General features: G+C 39.8%; 1 protein-coding gene across 6 annotated transcripts in view; it reads left to right on the forward strand.

The window, feature by feature from the left end:
• Window positions 1-18,583, forward strand: part of LRGUK (leucine rich repeats and guanylate kinase domain containing) — a 117,524-nt gene that overhangs the window by 16,443 nt on the left and 82,498 nt on the right. For 5 of the 6 annotated variants that reach the window (XM_041728193.1, XM_041728194.1, XM_041728190.1 and 2 more), the window contains exons 3-5: window positions 2,399-2,480; window positions 6,357-6,457; window positions 9,702-9,783. In XM_041728193.1, the coding sequence (XP_041584127.1) occupies window positions 6,377-6,457; window positions 9,702-9,783 (163 nt within the window). In that variant the 5' untranslated portion in view covers window positions 2,399-2,480; window positions 6,357-6,376. The remainder of the gene's footprint in view (window positions 1-2,398; window positions 2,481-6,356; window positions 6,458-9,701; window positions 9,784-18,583) is intronic. The other variant, XM_041728192.1, reaches the window with a different exon arrangement.

Consider the following 18,583-nt stretch of genomic DNA (forward strand, 5'->3'; position numbering starts at 1 on the left):
ACCATGAGCTGACTAGCTCCATCTTGATGCTGGTTGGACCATATCTATTTTTTCTGGTATTCCTACTTTTGTGGTGGCCCCAGATCTCAGAGTCTTTCATTCGATGGAGACTGGTGATGAGTGTTATTTACATAATGCGAGGCATCAAAGAGACCTGGACAGGCCAGTCATCAGCCTCCGAATTCCTTTGTTTTCATTCCCTTCAGTCTGTTTCTTTCATCTTAAGTAGTCTATATTATAGTAATCAATGCTTTCTTTCCAGAAGTTGAATTTGACTCTGTGAAACCCAGAGTCTTTAAGAATTCTTTAAGAATTTTCTCTCTGATCAGTGCCAGGACTAAAGTTAATATCTAAATCCAAGGGAAAAAAGTACATTGGTATTGACTCCCTCCCGCCCCCCTCCACCAAGTATGTCAAGAAATAAGTAGCTTTGGGCCATTGTTCACTTTCCAAAAGATACCCATTATTAAAGAAAAAAGAAAAAACATGCTGTTATTCATCAATTTTCAGTATATCAATACTAACACATAATCTTGGCTTCACTTTTATCCTAAGAGGAGCTGTAAGAGCAAAGTACTCATTGTATTTCAGATTCTTTCTTCCTTTTGTTTCTCTATAGTCTGAGAAAAATAATTTAACTCTTTTTTGCTTCCTTATATTGTAAAGTATTAAATATTCCTTGGAGATCCACACAGTAAATGCAGATACATAGGTAAGAACACACTGAAATTTTGCTTGTGTACTGTAATTTGACTAAAGTTTATATAATTCACAGGAAGCAAAGCATATACAACTCATAATCTTGTTCCATCTTGGATTTGAACTAGCCAACTATCCAAGAAATGTTAAGCTCTTTTCACCTGTTCTGGTTTCATGGCATATCCTTTGAGGACAGCATTATTAAGGCTGTAATCTTTTCCCATTGTCACTTTTTAACATTTTATGGGTGACTCAGCCATTTAAGCAGTACATTTTGGGAGCATCCTGTGTGCATTGCCCTATGTTAGGCATTGGAATGGTAGATAATTCCAGCATCTAGTACATCCCCACACAAATCCACTTCAATCAATATTCTACTTATGTATGTAGTGCTATGCCTTAAATTGATCTGCCAAAAAAAAAAAATCCTTTAAATCTTATTTCAGCTAGGTGTACTGACGTTTAACTCACTTTACCCCTGACCTCCTTGCATTTAAGCTCTTACATGTTGAATTACTTTGCCTTTATAACCTGTATTACTGAATAGACTTTCTTAGGGTTGCCTGATTTTTTTTTCACTCTTTTATGTTACATGTTATTTATTTATTTATTTTTTTTTTACCTTTTTATTACTTAAGTACATACCCTCTTTCCTACCAAAATCATTAGTTTCTTAAGGGCACAGTACAGCTCTCCCCCATCATTATGTTGTATTTCTCATCATGCACAATGCCTTGTACGTGATAGATATTCTTTCATAATTATCACACTATTCTTGTGGCCTTCATTAAACATTTTTATCATTATATTTGAGAACTTATCATGGTACTTCCTTGGCTGGCTTTTTCTGATTCTGACATTGCAACATAAACCAGTGATAAGAATCTGTCCTAAGGGACCAAATTCCCCTCCAACACATCCTAAAGTTCTCTAGAGGCAAGATTTCATAGAAAGAATCTTGGAGAAGGATTCAGGAGACTTGGATCTGCTTGTCTGTTGCTAATTTGCTGTGTGATTTTAGATCATTTACATCCTTCTCTGTCCCTCATATTCCTCATCTCCAAATTGGGAACAGTCTGCCCTACAGATCTCAGTTTTATTTGATCAGATGAGATCACTGTGAAGGAGCTTTGAATAGGACTGTGTGAAAGTGTAGGTGACAGTGTCATTAATGATCTGATGACGCGTGAGATCTCTTTGTGTTTCATTTAAATTCTAGGCATCTGCCTTTTCTATTAGAGAAAGGCTTCGGCCTCACTGCTATTATGTGGGGTTTTTCTTTTTTCTCTTTAATAATAAAACTCCACTCTAAAGGTCTACAAGACACTGGTTTAATTTGCCTTTTCATGTTGTATTTGTTCTTGCTAATATTACTAATTTTCCAAGCTAATTTTCTTCTTCAGACAAATGCACTTTTAAGATGGGTTTGTCATCTGCTTTGAGATCCTGTTAGTAGTAGGCTTCAGATCTAATTCTCTCACTTAACTATTCAACTTTTACCGTAAGTAAGTATACTTTTGCTATAACTACTATGCTTTTATTGTAAGTATGGTATACTATAAGTATACTATACTATCCTTACTGCATCTCCAGAAATTCTGGATTTCTTTCTGTCCACTATTATTTGTAGGTGTCCGGAGACAGCTGAGTACTAACCTCTTAAAGCAACATTAAATCTTTTTACCTTTTATTTTCTCAGAATTGTGACTTAATTGACATTAGCATTCTCTGTGAATATGTTCACCTACAGAAGTTGGATCTTTCAGTCAATAAAATTGAAGGTATGTAATTTTCATTCTAGTAGTTTGATGGATCATTCAGTTCTTTTGAAATTTGAGCTTTGCAGTATGTAATATATTAATACTACAAAACTTGATATAAGTGCTATTGCAGATCCATTTACATATTGATGCTCTATTTTGCATGTACAAAAAAAAAAAATGTCACCACAAGTGTTGAGTAAAGGGAGAGATACCGGTCAGCAAACACGCAACATTACACTATGGTTAAAATGTACTCAGTGATGAAGAGTATCCCGTGAAATGTTTGCTTTGTTTTTTCCTTGTAAGAGATGGCTCATTACTTCTTTAATTCTTCCTGAATATTTGATGATTCCCTTGTCTTTCCCGCTATTAGTTTATTCAGTACAGATGAATTAGACCTGTCCCCGCCCCCCCCCCCTTTCTCCTTTAATGAATGGATTCTTTATTTTGCGTCTACATTTTAATTCTGGCCGGCTGCTGCTTCCTTGAGTGCCAGGGATTCACACATTTGTTTTTTCCTCTCTTTCACTGTCTATACATGTAGTGATTCTTTGAACTCCACCATTTGTAGTTCTCTGCAGCTTATCTGTTGTGACATCTTGCTCACATTTAATGAAATTAGTCACATTTTCTTCGAAACTTGGTTCCTGTTCCTAATTTTCTGATCTTATTTGAAGTTAAGGTGTCCAATTTCTTTTCTTTAGACTTGGAGGTAAGTCAGCAGTTGTTATTTCCAACCTGCTTTCTTTGCTGATTTGATCCTCTTGGTTTGATCCACTTGGTTCTTTACTCTTTTTTTTATGATGGTTAAATGTTGCTGAGACGGTTTTCTGTGGCTTGTTTCTGATTTCTTCCCCTCCTAGGAGCGATAATTAAAAACCAGATTTGTTTCTCAGTGACCAAGAAATATTCCAGCATAGTTTATTCCTCTAATGCTGTTTGTGAGTTATTTTTTTCCAGTTTTATACATTTTTTTAAAATGGAAAATAACAAACATATGCATGAGAAACTAGTGTAATGAAGATTCAGGTTCAATATTTATCAGCCCATAGCCCATCTGGTTTCACCTATACTCCCTGGCCACCTTCTTCAGGGTTATTTTATTTTTTTAATAATAAATTTATTTTTTATTGGTATTCAATTTACCAACATACAGAATAACACCCAGTGCTCATCCTGTCAAGTGCCCCCCTCAGTGCCCGTCACCCATTCACCCCCACCCCCCGCCCTCCTCCCCTTCCAGCACCCCTAGTCTTTTCCCAGAGTTAGGAGTCTTTATGTTCTGTCTCCTCCAGGGTTATTTTATTTTATTTATTTTATTTTATTTTTTTTTTTATGATAGTCACAGAGAGAGAGAGAGAGAGAGAGAGAGAGAGAGAGGGAGGGAGAGGGAGGGAGGCAGAGACATAGGCAGAGGGAGAAGCAGGCTCCATGCACCAGGAGCCCGATGTGGGATTCGATCCCAGGTCTCCAGGATCGCGCCCTGGGCCAAAGGCAGGCGCTAAACCGCTGCGCCACCCAGGGATCCCTCCAGGGTTATTTTAAAGATTTATTTATTTGAGAGAGAGAGAGAGAGAGAGAGAGAGAGAGAGAGAGAGGTGGGGGGAGGGAGCACTAGCAGGAGTGGGGGGTGGCAGAGGCAGAGGGAGAAGTAGACTCCTTGCTAAGCAGAGAGCCTGACTGGGAGCTCAATCCGAGGACCCTGGGATCATGACTCAAGATGAAGGCAGACACTTAAAAAAATGAGTCACCCCAGCACCACCACCCACACCCCAGGGTTATTTTAAAGCAAATCTCAAATATCCTGTCATCAGAAAGAGTGTTGTAGTGTTACTGGCAGGAGCTGCCCTGCACTTCACCACTCCCAAGTTGGTTTCCTTCCTGGGAAAAGGAATTGCAATGAGATGGGAGGCTGCAACAATGCTTAGTACTGGAGAAGAGCAAAGAGAGGTGGTGGCTTCACGCCCTGCTAACTTGAGCTGGAACTCCACAGTTGCAAATGGAGCTTTCTTCCTCAGATCTGTCATCTTTAATCTTTTTAGGGCTCATTTTCTTAGCTCATTGAGTGCTTGAGAACCTACTGGGTGTAAGAACCTAGCGGTGTAAGGCACAGTTATTTTTCTTTTCATGAGAACAACTTTATTAATGTTCTGATGTTGACCAGATTTCAACTTGCATCAGAATCACCTGGGGGTCCTGTGAAAACACAGCTGGCTTGCCCCACCCTCAGGTTCTGATTCTGTAGCTCTGGGGTGGGACCAGAGAATTCGCATTTCTAATTAGTTCCCCTGGGAAGCAGATGTTCCCTATCCTGGACCACACTTTGAGAACCACCCTTGTAGTCACAAGGAGCTCCTGCCATCTGGTGGACACGGAGGTCACTGCACCAAGTAGGGATCAAGGGCCTGCAGGAGGTGGAAGCCCAGCACCCTAGACCATGCATTTTGTGCTGTCCCACTGAGTTGAAAGGATTGGTCATCTACAGAGTTGGGCTGTACTTGCCATTTCCTTAGCTCTATGTCCCTGCTAGCAGCTGCTTCTGCTTTTAAGACAGCTCCATGGTCCAGCACTTACCTGCCCACAGAAAGGTGAGCTCCAATGAGGTATGGGGGTCAGTGGATGCTAATAGAGTTGACTGACTGATAGAGACATGGAACTGAGCTCAGAAAGGATGAATAGGCAAGACTGTAATGACAGTTTCTCCTTAGGTTTCCTTTTCTGGGCAGCCTTCCTTGATTTGCTCATTAATTCCCACCAAAGCGTTCCTGTCCCAGTGCATTGTCTGTCCTAGAACAATTCTATAAAGACAAGCTAAAGAAGGGTGTGATCTAGACCAGAGAAATTATGTAGAATTTGGTGTAATCTTGAGAAAGAAAGATGTAGGGGCAGGAGCTGGGCTGAGGGGGGTGGCTCATGGTGCCAGGACAGGAGCCCAGATGCTGGCCTGGCTCCCTTCTCCGAGGCTGGGGTGCATCTGCTACCTGGCGACAGGTTGAAGTGGTCCCCTTGGTTCTTTGGCTGTGGTGGCTCCCTTCTCCCACTAGCCTTCCTCTGGGGTGGGGGGCGGGTGGCGTAATAGCTGGTTCCATGACCTGGAATGGAAAGAGAGGGAGACAGTATGATTATTATTATTACTGTTTGCAGGTGGAGGCAGGAGTTCCTGCTAGAAACAGGGCCGTAAATCGTCTTCCGGTGATTCTCCCAGAGTCTAATTGATCCTGCTGCCCCTATGCCTCTGCCGTAAAGGGGCAGAGAAAGGCAACACACAGTACTACACCATTTTTTTTTTTGTTTTATCCATACTGTCATTAGAGCCCTGTCACCTTTCACTTCATATTCCAGGTTCAGAATATTTGCTTGGGGTAAAGTGCAAAACTTAGCCATACTTTGGAACCAGCCCAGAGCCAAAGGAAAATAATAGCAATAATTTAAATCACTTCAAATAATTAATGAGATTTAGGATCAAGTGCAACTGAGGCAACGTTTAATTTATAACAAACTTCAGTCACTCAAGGGCTAATTATCAAGGGCATCATCGCCGGCTTTCGTTTCTCGTCCCTTCCTCCAAGGCTGGTTCTTTCTGATGCATTCGGGCTGGTAGCTCATGGGAGAGGGAGCTGGGACCTGGAGGGAACACCAGTCACTTGAAGAGTTGGGAGAAGAGGGGAGGTCCTGGGGAAGAAGGTCAGATTAGGAGCTTCTGGGGAGTTTTTCTACACTCAGTGTGTTTCATGCATTCTCATTTTTATTCATTTCACTTCGAATAATTCAGAAGTGCTTGCAACTGGTGTACTGAGACAATGCCCTGATGTAACGTAAGCTGTTTCTAATGACCTAGTCTAATTTTGATGATGTTGGCTTACCTTATTTTGTATTTGTTTCTCTTCCCTCCAGATTTGTCTTGTGTGAGTTATATGCCTTACCTTCTAGAACTTAATGCTTCGCACAATAAGCTGACGACGTTCTTCAATTTCAAGCCACCCAAGAATCTCAAGGTAGACTTGATCAATACATTTGTCACTCATGTGAACTGGCCTGCAAAGTATGTTAACAAGCAGAACAGCGCTCAGATTGAGAATTTGGGCAGCCTAAGATACAGGCGTAAATAGTATAAATGTCTGGAATGAAATATAAAGGGGTTTGGGTATCACTTATTTATGAAAAAGGGAGATGGTCCATCTGCAGATAATCTTTGTAGGAGGCTTTGCTAAACATAGTGTTCAGGCTAAAGAACTAACTTCTGTCTCTCTCCCACAGCTAACTACTAGTCATTATTTGTATATTTTTAGTATAGTACAACAATTGTATACCTGGAAAACGTGTAAAGATTTCTTTGGGCGCTCAAATTTTGCCCTTTTTATTTATCCAACCTTTTCTTTTTCCGACAATGATTTCAGATCTTGCTTCTCTGAAACACAGGATTAAACTCTGAACAGTAGTTGATGGAGCAGGTGGCTCTAGATTGTGTCTCATGCTTTATTTAATGTGGATACACATCACCTGGGGTTCTTGTGAAACTAGGGATTCTGACCCAGCAGGTCTGAAGTCAGGCCTGAGACTGGTTTCTAACAGCCTCCCAGGTAATGCCACTGCTGGTGGTCCATTGGCCACACTGAAGCAGAGAGGTTATAGGTTCGTGGTTCCCAGACTCTTCTGCACATTGCAATCACCTGGGGACTTTTAAAAACTACTCATGTCTGAATCTCACTGCCGAGAGTGTCTGATTCAGTGGTCCAAGGTGAGGCCTGGGCATGGAATTTTTAAAAGACCCCCAAGTGGCTCTAATGTGCTGACAAATTTGGAAGACATTGCTATGAGCTTGGGATTAGTGTTTTAGTGGACTAATGTATTTTATTAAATATTTTTAGGATTGGAGGTCACTTATTGCTTTTGATTATCTATTTTGTTTTATTTACAAACTAACTTAGATCCCAAGTATTCTACTGGGGCTTGCACAAATATGAGAGTTTCTTTGAAATGAAGAATCTGACATCAGCCATACTGCCAGCAAAATGCTCTTCATTTTTCTTCTGTTCACCCCATTTTTATCAGTAGTGCTTTCTTTTCCCCTCTTTGAAATTATAGTTATTGCCAAGGTGACATTACTTTGTCCAAATAAGCCACATGAGGTGCCTATTTATACTGTGTGTGGGGCCACCTGGTCTCCAGGTTATCAGGAATTGTATTTGCATAGCTGTTTCATTTCTCCCCAAGTTGCCATCCCCTTCTGCTTTGTTCTGAGCCCCAGGGAAATGAGTTCTGGCAACTGTGTGACCCCTTCCCTGGGAAAAACTTCCTTGGAATTTCTTCCATTCACCCTCCCGTCCTGCTCCTCCAAGAAGACTTCCCCAATGCACAAAAACTTACCAGGTGCCCTGTCTTTAAGGTTCTGAGCTGCCAGCAAGTTAAGAGCAAATATATCGGGGACTGTAGAGAAGTCCCTGCAAAGTGCCAGACCACCTGCTGATGTTTTCCAAGCTTGTGTGAGCTCTGCGTGAGCCTGGGAGTGGTGACCCAGGCTACCTGTGTATTCAGTGTGTTGTCTTATTTCATCCTCCCATTAAAGTTGGGAGGCAGCTGGGATGGTCTCATTTCACACATGACGACTCCAGGGTACAGAAAGGGCAAATAACGTATTTCATCTTTGCTAAGAGCAGGGCTGAGAACCCAAAGTCGGCCACCCAGAGCCTGTGTCTCTTCCCAGTAAACCAGGCATCCCACCCTCTTGAAAAGCTCTGCTTCCTGGTCACTTCTCTTTGAGCTTGGTACCACCAGCCACAGAAGGTGTACATTTCCTAAAGCACAGGGGCTTGTTCTCACACGTTCTATTTCCCAGAACTCTTGCTCTTAATAGGTACAGCAGGTTCAGCAGGTTCATTTGATGGATGGGACTTCCTGCAAGACTTCAGGTCCAGTGGAACCCTCGGGGGGAGTCAGAGCTCGGTCAGAACACTTTGGTGCCTCTCAACAAAGCTGGTATCACAGGTGCCCAGGGGAGGGTACAGTTGGACAGGAGCAGACACGAGAGGTGCAAGCATGAGAAGTGTTGATGAAAAAGTGTCAATTATAGTTACACCTAGATCATTATGTTTACTGCTAGTCCATCATTATCACGTAGAAGACAAGAGCAAATATAATACTTTATTCCATCATGCTAAGCTGACGTCTTGTTTCAGCTGTGGTCTGCATTTGACACAGCTGCAGTTTATATACTGTATCAAATTTTGTATTCCAACTGTTTGGTCCTTTTATACTCATGATATTTTGTTTGCACTTGACTATTTCTTCATGGGGTTCACACACATGTGTTTTACTGATATTGTGGTCCTGTTGCTGTATTGTGACCGCCTTAATCCGTTTTCTTCTCTTGCCACTTGAGTTTCCAACATGTTTTTTAGTATTCGGTATTTAGAGTTTTTAGTATGTAATACATTGATAAAATATTCTCAGTACATTTCTGGGAGTGAAATCACTCTTTTAAAGGGCACAAGAAAATTAGACTAGTGCTCATTAGATAATTATTTGATAGTTTTCCAAAAAACTATTACATGTGCCTAGGTGAGTTATCAATGCAGTTTTTAAAAAAGTTTTTTTAAAATCCTTTTTGTTCATCTTTTGCTCATGGGTGAATATTTAAACAAAGTTATTTCACGTTTTCTTTCGTCTCCTATTTTTGAATGGGAACAACTGATGTTGCTGAAAATGCTTTCCTAATATAGCCCATCTTGAGAAAGGGTGTTAAGTGGTTGAGATGTAGCCTGAGGGATGAATAAGAAAGATTTTTCTGGCACTTGGAAGGTGACACAGGAGAATATATTGAGAGAGAGAGTAGAAAAGGCAGAGAAAAGACCGGGCGCGTAAACTAGGTGAATGCACTTACCGGGCAGGAGAGGAAATGAAAGAAGTGGTGGTAAGAGCCGAATTGAGGTAAATCCTGAAGGAAGGTGAAGAAGGTCTGGAGTGGTTGCTGGAAATGGAGAGAGGGGCAGCACGGAAAGCCTAGGTGGTGGGGATGTTCGCAGCAGCTGCAGGGCAGGAGTCTCCTCCCTGGTACCCCTCAGACTGAACACACAAGGGTCCAGGCAGAAAACGAACAGATATGGTAGCTGTGTTAGCCTTGGCATATTTTCAGTCATGAATTCTAACCGCACATCCAGAAAGACCTCCTTGTGCGATGAATTACTGTCGTTAAGTGAACAAAAAATAAACTTTGACATCTTGTTCCCTTTTTCTCACCAGAAGGTGGATTTTTCCTACAATCAAATTTCTGAAATGCGTGATTTGTCGGCATACCAGGCTCTCACTAAACTAATTTTGGACAGTATCCTTTGAATGATTAAAGGGGAAATTTGGATAATAGGCCCATTAATAAATGTGTGCTTGGATGATATGGAGTGGTACCAGATAAGCAATTTACTGGAGATATGTGACTCATTTGAATGATTAAGAACTGCTATTCACAAAATGAAGAAAGATATTTTATTTATCAAGGAGTAAGATTGTACGTCAGAGCTTGCCAAGAGTATCTTACACCTGAAAAGCTACATTAGACAGTCATTCTTCTGATGAATATAGGCTTATTTTTAACTCCGGAACCAGATACGTTCTGTGTTAATTGATGGTTTTCTTCAAATTTATGTAAACTTGTGTTCTATTTTATATAAATTCAGTATCTGGAAATCCAGATATGACCAAAAGGAAGAGAAGTAATTTTTTTTTTTAATTTTACAAAAGAACTTACAGTAAGTTTGCTTTAAAGAGCAAGTTTCTCTGGTGTCTTTAAGATATACTTTCATTGTTTTTTTAAAAAAGCAAAACCAACAACTTATGAACAACCATCTTTAGGAACATATCCATTGCATGAGTCAGGCTCCCATGCAAACAGAGCTTCTACTTTGAAGTAGGCACACTCCAGCTTCGAGAGCTGAAAGGGTTAATCGGGGATCTGTGACTTTAATGAGCTTGACTCTCTTTACACCAGAGACTGATGTTTTCTGGGTGATGAGGGAGCAGCGTCTTCTCTTTCTCAGTATCTTTTTACACACCTGAGGATTTTTTTTTTTTTCAGGGCATAGTGGGGAATGCATTGATTGCTCTTGGGTGCCTCACTCCAGGGACGGGGCAGCAGTTAGAACACTGCATTTGTAATGAGGCTGAGATATGGGGAGAACAGAAGGTATATTTTCTTGAAGACCTATTTTATTGGAAAAAAAACTTTTTTCACGTATGATGGAAAACTTAGAACTTAGTGCCACGCTCTTTAGGACCCGTGTGTGAAAATTTACAGTTAGTGCACATTTAGAGGGTGCCCTTGAAGCGAGCAAGTTCTCCTAAATGTAGGCTAATGAGAAAATGGTCAAAATGAACGTGTTTCGACTGCAAACTGAAAGTAGTTCTCATTAGCAGCACTTGTCCACTGAACTTTCACTTATGCTTGACAGTCCTACATACTGAATTTGCAAGGGGGTAGAGGCTGACCGCCCAGAAGCCACCTGGCTCAGAAATCCACTCAGGCCACAGGGAAGAACCCTGCTCAAGGAAGATTAATGGTATCGATATCGACATTGCCTGGAACTTCTTAGAAACGCGGGCTCTGGGACACTACCTCAGACCTTTGAAATGGAAACCTGCATTTCTAACAAGACCCCAGGTGATGAAAGAGGAGTACAGGTTAAAGCTTGAGAGGCACTGGCCAAGAAGTCAGCTGCCCCCAAAACTACTAGCCAGCAGGGAGAGAGTGTCCAGAGCTCTATCTAATCTTCAGAGTGTACCCTGAAGGAAGGCAGTCATGTGGCAGTCTAGGCTCTGTCTTCCAGAAAACTTTTTTTTTCTTTAAGATTTTATTTATTCATGAGAGACACAGAAGCAGAGATAGAGGCAGAAGCAGAGGGAAAAGCAGGCTCCCTGTGTGGAGCCTGATGCAGGATTCGATCCTAGGACCCTGGGATCATGACCCGAGCTGAAGGCAGATGCTGAACCACTTGAGCCACCCAGGGGTCCTGAAAACTACTCTTGTATATGCAGCATGGAACTGCCAGAGACAACCACTCAACAGTATTTTGGACTCAAAACAGAGGGTGCAGTTTAGAGCATTTCTTTATGGAAGACTTCATTTCTATGTGAATTTATTTTCCCATGTAAAGATCTGTTATGACTCTGTAAATGTCAGATATCATGAAGAAAGGAATTAGGTGGTGGTGGTAGTTGTTTTTTTTTTTTTTAACCTGACTTTAGGTGTAGCAACTCAATCTTATCTCCAAAGTATAAAAAGCTATTATTACATCAGAACCAATTGAAATTGGGAACATGGACACATAATTAAAATGTAACATGGCATTGTTCCTCGCCCGTGTTTTTTATTTTTATTTATTTATTTATTTATTTTATTTTTATTTATTTATGATAGTCACAGAGAGAGAGAGGCAGAGACACAGGCGGAGGAAGAAGCAGGCTCCATGCACCGGGAGCCCGACGTGGGATTCGATCCCGGGTCTCCAGGATCGCGCCCTGGGCCAAAGGCAGGCACCAAACCACTGCGCCACCCAGGGATCCCCTCGCCCGTGTTTTTTAAAATGCAAATGAAAGTTGCCCAAACAAGCTACCCTTCATAAACTATTAATGAAATAAACTTCTTAGCTTACCATTTTGAGAAGATAGTAGGCTGGTTTTTAAACAGTACTGAATATGCTTCTTTTGTTCTGTTCAAGCGTGTCATACATATTGTGTATAATTATGTTATTAGATTAGATTTTTGAAAAGACTGCAAAGCTTTGTAATAGAATTTTTTTTTTTTGTAATAGAATTTTTAAACAACTTTTTTTATGCCAGTACATTTGAAAACTTAGATGAAATGGATAAATTCCTAGATAAATATACACCAAAATGCTAACTTGGAAATTGAAACCCTGAGTAGTCCTGTAATTATAAAAACAGTTCATATAAATTAAAGTTAATTAAATTAAAATCCTCATATTAAAAAAACCCCACCATATCCAAGCTGTTAAGAACAGATCTTCCAGTAATGAACAAATTCTTTCAAAGATTAGGAGTAGAAGGCATATTCACTATCCATTCTAATGAGATTACATTGCTATCGAAAAGCAGACAAGGAACAATAAGAGAAAATAACACTCTTTTCACTCGTGATCTAGGTATAAAAATCCTAAACAAATATTGGCAAATGGAATCTGAGAGTGTTTTAAAAAAAATACCCCATGACCAAGTTTGCCTACCTCATGAATGTAAGGATAGTTTAATATTAGGGAGCCAATCCAAGTCATTATGTTAACAGATTAAGGGAAATATATGAGCTGTAGGTCTAGAAACTCAATAGATAAAAATAAAATATAATTTATAATAAAGTTAATAAGCTAGTAAATAGGGGATTTCTGCAACTTGATAATGTCTATAAAAATATTTGAAGCAGACTTTATCCTAACTGGGGACATGCTCTAAGCATTCTTTAAAATTGGGAACATGATCGAGATCTCTACAATTGCCTCTTGTATCCGTCATTGTTTTGGAAGTTTTTTTTTTGTTTTTTTTTTTGTTTTTTTTTTTTTAATGTAAACTTTTTTTTTTTTTTTTAATTTTTTTATTTATATATGTATGATAGTCACAGAGAGAGAGGGGCAGAGACACAGGCAGAGGGAGAAGCAGGCTCCATGCACCGGGAGCCCGATGTGGGATTCGATCCCGGGTCTCCAGGATCGCGCCCTGGGCCAAAGGCAGGCGCTAAACCGCTGCGCCACCCAGGGATCCCCTGTTTTGGAAGTTTTAGCACTATAAAGCAAGAGAAAAAAAATTGAAAGAATGAAGATGGAAAGAGAAGATAAAAGTCATTTAAAAAATATTTTATTTATTTATTCATGAGAGGCAAAGAGGCAGAGGGAGAAGCAGGCTCCACACAGGGAGCCTGAAGCGGGACTCGATCCCGGGACTCCAAGATCACGCCCTGGGCCGAAGGCAGGCGCCAAACCGTTGAGCCACCCAGAGATACCCCGACAAAAGTCATTTTTTGCAAACAATATGATTGTCCATAGAGAATATCAAAAATAAGTTGCAATAAACTACTAGAAATAGTTTTGAGAGTTTAACAAAGTAGTTGGATATGACTTCAATAAACAAATCTATTGCGTTTTTCTACATCATAAGCAATTAGCACCACTTAAAACAGAGACCCCATTTATAAGAGCAATAAAAATCTTATTAATCATGAATAAGGCCTATGAGAGAAATCTAATAAAACTTTATCAAAGAGCCTTAAAGACCTCACTAAAGAGAAGTATATCCCATGTTCTCAGGAAGATGGGAGAAGATGTATAAAAAGAGTTTTATAGAAAATGAGTCTGATAAGGCTAATGTACGTATGACTAGATGTCAGCCTCATTTGTATTCTGAGAAACACCCAAGACCACATGAGATACTATATTATATCTATTCGATTGACAAAATACAAGAAATCTAAAAATGCCAAGTGTTGAAGAATATGTAGGTCAAGAGGATCTCCTTTTTTCTTCCTTTGGGCATGCAATCAATTCAACCACTTTGGAGAGCAACTTTATACTCTTGCAAGGTTGAACATCCAAATTTCCTGTGGCCCTAGCACTTTCATTCCTTCATATGGGAAGTTTAGCATACATGTATCTGGAGGCTTCTATAAGAATGCTCATAGGAACACTGCTTGTTGTAGTAAAAATATTGAAATAGTCCATGTGCTCATTGATAAGAGAAAGCACAAATTATGTTATAATAGCATAAGTGGTGAAAATGGATGAAAGATCTCTCCATGCAGCAGTAGGGATGCATCTTCATAAAATTAAATGTAATTTTATTATAAAGCCAAAGGGAAAAGGGTAGAAGTAGAAGACAATTCAGCATAGTGGTGATCTCCCAGAGAGAGGCATTGGGATGCACAGGAGAGACGTGCAGAGGTAGATGTAAGTTACTGCTCATGTTCTGCTTGGGCTGGAGGCGGGGGTCATTTCAAGAGTGTTCATTAGATTAAAAAAAAAAAATACAAGCAGGCCACGTATGGGCAAATGCTGTCCCTGCATTCATTGAAAACGTTCTAAATCTGAAAATTATTGATTTCTTTAAAAACAGTTCTTTACCAAGCTTCAGACTCGAGCTGTGTCAGAATCCCCTGGAAGGCTTTGTTAAAACCCCTCTTGGCAGCTTCCACCCTCAGAACTTCTGATGGAGTAAGTCTGGGGAGGTACCTGAGAGTTCGCATTTTTAACAAGTTCCCAGGTGATGATGATATTGCTGGTGTGAGGTGTGTACCTGAAGATTCTGTTTTATGCTGGCCAGTCTGCCATGTTGTACCTTGCAGGACATGCTTTCCTGATCTGATGTCGTTTTGTGTGGCCTTTTTAGGAGTTTGGTTGTTACCTTTTTTATGCTTTTTATATTTGTTCAAGCTCTTTTAGTGGGTGTAACATGTCTTTTCTATTTGAGGGGAACAAGTGCACTTTTATTTAAAATATAGTTAAATAAAGTGGTAATTATTAGTATCAAAAGGCACTTATTTAAAATAAAAATAAGTCAATCCACCTGAAAATGCTTGACATTGTGATTATAGATTATATCAGTGCCTTGACGTGGATTGGTTACTGTAAGATAATCAACTTTTTGGTTTATCTTACGCTATTTTGTCATTCCACATGTGGATAACTGATGATTAATTGATAATCACCCTAAATCGCAAGCTGGTGAACTTTGTCAAGGATAAGTAAATGTATTTCTTAAGAAGGGATGCTGTGTATTGTTTACCTATAAATAGTGACAGATTGCTCATTGGAACTTGTTTCATGATTATAAAATCATGGGGTTTTTAAAAAGTGATTCAGAGGCTTTTAAAATCCAGATTGGACTTTAGAGATTGTCGACTACTAATAACTATTCTTTTATGGAAGGAGGAGCGTAAGACTCAGCGAGGCTCAGTGACTTGTCCAAGATAATTTGGTCAGTGGTTGAACTGAGATTAGTCCTCTAAATTCCATTGTTCTCCCCGTGCTGCAATTCACTCCTTTTATCACCTAGCCATTTAAAGCATATGTGTGTTTCATTTCTCAGAGATTCACTACTATAGTGAAGAACATTTTTCACTGGTAAGGTGATACAGATCTTTCAGGATTGGTTTTGATTAAAGCTATCATTGGGATTCTCTCTACTAAGAAAATGGTGATGGATTTCCTGTGTATTTCTCAGTAACTGTTTTTCTATACACCCAAACCATACTTTATGTTTGTAGACAAATGAATAAGAGCGAATACTGAACCAGTGAATAATTCATGTCAAGCTCTGCAAACAGCTGACAGCATCACCAAAATGTAAAAATATGTTGTGGGGCTTTTCCCTCACTGTAAAGTTATGCTTATGTGCCTCTGGGTTCCTTCACTCAGTTTCTGAGCATCTAAAATCCCACTCTAAAAGATTTATTCACAGAAATGAAAGACTTTAGAACTGGAATGCAGTATGATGATTTTGAGTTCTTTGAGTCTCTTTCTTCTGATTAGTGGCCGTTGAAAATCAAAACATACCTAAGAGGGTTAACCCAGTAATGCACTAATTCACTGAAATGGCTTGGTGACTTATCGGATTCTAGTTGTTCTTACTGGAATGTCCCCAGACCTATATGAAAGAATACAAAAGAAGAATGTTCAGAGGAAGGACAAGTAACATATTGTGCAGGTTCTTGAAATAAGAAAATGAGGGATTAGGGAGTCAAAGGTATAACTGAAAGTGGGCTGCGAACTCAGGGCTCTGTATGGACCAGTCTTGCATATTGACCATCATCACTGCTGGTGGTCACAGATGATGTGTCTGGGGGTGAATGGAGGTGGGCCAGGGGAGAGGGACAAACATTTCGGCCACTGTGAAAAGTACTCTTCATTCAAGAACCTGATTAATTAATAGCGGTTGAAATTCCTTGAAATTTAAAGGGGAATGAAGAGTTGGAAAATAGACAATTTTTCTGAAATGAACTTATTTCGCAACAGGTGCACAGTCAGTTCCTCAGGCTTTTGCCCCAGTGCTGTGAGTGACAGCAGAGGTAGCTGCAAAAGCCAGGACTACCACTGCAGTGAGGGATCTGTGTTCTTCCTTCTTTGGGCCCTTGCAGTGCTAATTTCATAAAACAGGACTTGCTGTATTAGTCAAAGCTAATGAATAAGCTGGATGTACTAAGAGAATTGGGGTTAGCCTCTGATATCTTGAAAAATTATGGTATACACAATAAACAAACTTTCCTTTTCAATTCCCTCTATTTCTTGATAGTTTCAGGATTCCTATCTTATTTTCTGACCCTTACCTCCTTCCCATGGGAATGCTTCCTGACTCTGCTCCTCACAGGCACTTATTTTACTCTTCCCCGTAGAGTATCTTCATTTCAGTTGGTAGAGTATCTTCATTTTGCTTGGAGCAGAACTACCAGACACTAGTGCCCTGACATAGGACCTAAAGACTATTGCTTCCTCTGCTAAATTGAGACAGATAGCCATTTGAAGTTTTCCTTGCCTAATTTTTCTTGCCAAAGATCACTACTCTAAGGACGTTTTATTTCATATGTAGTGGTGTGAGAGTTTAATCTCTGTTTCCCACATTTCGCATCCTTTGTTACAATCTGTATCTGCAAGGATCTGATCTTCATTCTCATCCTAGAATGATTATTTAAACAGGCCAAAGGAAACAGAAGCAGAAAGAGGATGGTGTCTGTGAGCATAGATGTTTCTTTATAGAGCTATTCTGGTAGAAAGCTTTATGAAAGTAGATTTGAAAGTGCATATTTGATGACAAATGAAACTATACTTCAGCCCGAGGATCAAATCTGGAACCAGTGAAGAAAAATTAGGAATTTCTGTTTCATTCGGCAATATTTCCCCCTCATTGCTTCTAGTTTCCTAATTTACCTCTTTCTCTGGCTTACATCTTTTCAGAATAGATGCTGGCCTTTGATCTTCCATTTTTGTGCTGTTGGCCAACAAGTGGAAGATGTGATTCCTTGCCCTCATGTGCTTATAATGATACTTGCCTTATAATTGTGAGGTACTTTATGGTTTGTGAACTTCATTCTGATGATTTTTTTTTCTATAATCAAACTTTGGTTTTCATGGCAGCTTGTTGTTGTTCTCACTTCTTTACTGATGAGAAATCTGAGCAGAGAGAAGTGAAGTCACATAATGAGTAATTAGTAGAGTTAGGAGAACTACAAAGAATTACGAGGCATAATACATGTTTTTTGTGATACATGATGATCTTTCCTTTCCCTTTAAAAAAGTTCTTTGGTTCTATGATTAATGAAAGGAGATAGGTAGGGAGTTGGAAGTTGACCAGAAAAGGCTTCAAGGAAGAAATGGTCAGTCCAGAGTGGAATCAAGAATTGAAGTTGCTGGGCAGCCCGGGTGGCTCAGCGGTTTAGCGCCGCCTTCAGCCCAGGGCGTGATCCTGGAGACCTGGGATCGAGTTCCACCGTGGGGCTCCCTGCATGTAGCCTGCTTCTTCCTCTGCCTGTGTTTCTGCCTCTCTCTCTCTCTTTGTGTGTCTCTCATGAATAAATAAATAAAAAATCTTAAAAAAAAAAATTGAAGTTGCTGTGACAAATTCACAATCACAGCACTGTCAAGTTGCTTCCAAAGTGGCTCCAACATAATGAAGCCTCAGTAATATGAAACAATTTCTTCTTCAGAACCTTCACAATGTTAAACTGTTAGATGAAGAGTGGCATCTTGATTTGCATTCTCCTGATTATAGGTGAAGCAGAGTCCTTTCGTATGTTCATTAACCACTTGGATTTGCTCTTTGGGGAATTTTCTCCATGTATTTTTTTCTCATTTTCTATTGGATAGTTCTGCCTTTATCTTTTCTCTCAATTAGATAATTGTTTTTTATGTGTTCTAGATAATAATCCTTCATCTACCATGTATGTTGCAAATATGTTCTCCCAGCCTATCATTTGTACATCCTTACATGATGAAGAGCAACAGAAATAAAAGTATGAGGTTATCTTTCAAAAAGAATACTTAAGTTGGTTTAATGTACGTTAAAGAAGTGGAATTTGAAATTAAGTCCTGGAGAATGAGCAGGGTTTAGGAAAGGTAGGAAAACAATAGGAAAAAATG

Source organism: Vulpes lagopus, chromosome 13 (genome assembly GCF_018345385.1).
Source record: "Vulpes lagopus strain Blue_001 chromosome 13, ASM1834538v1, whole genome shotgun sequence".
NCBI classification, from domain to species: Eukaryota; Metazoa; Chordata; class Mammalia; order Carnivora; family Canidae; genus Vulpes; species Vulpes lagopus.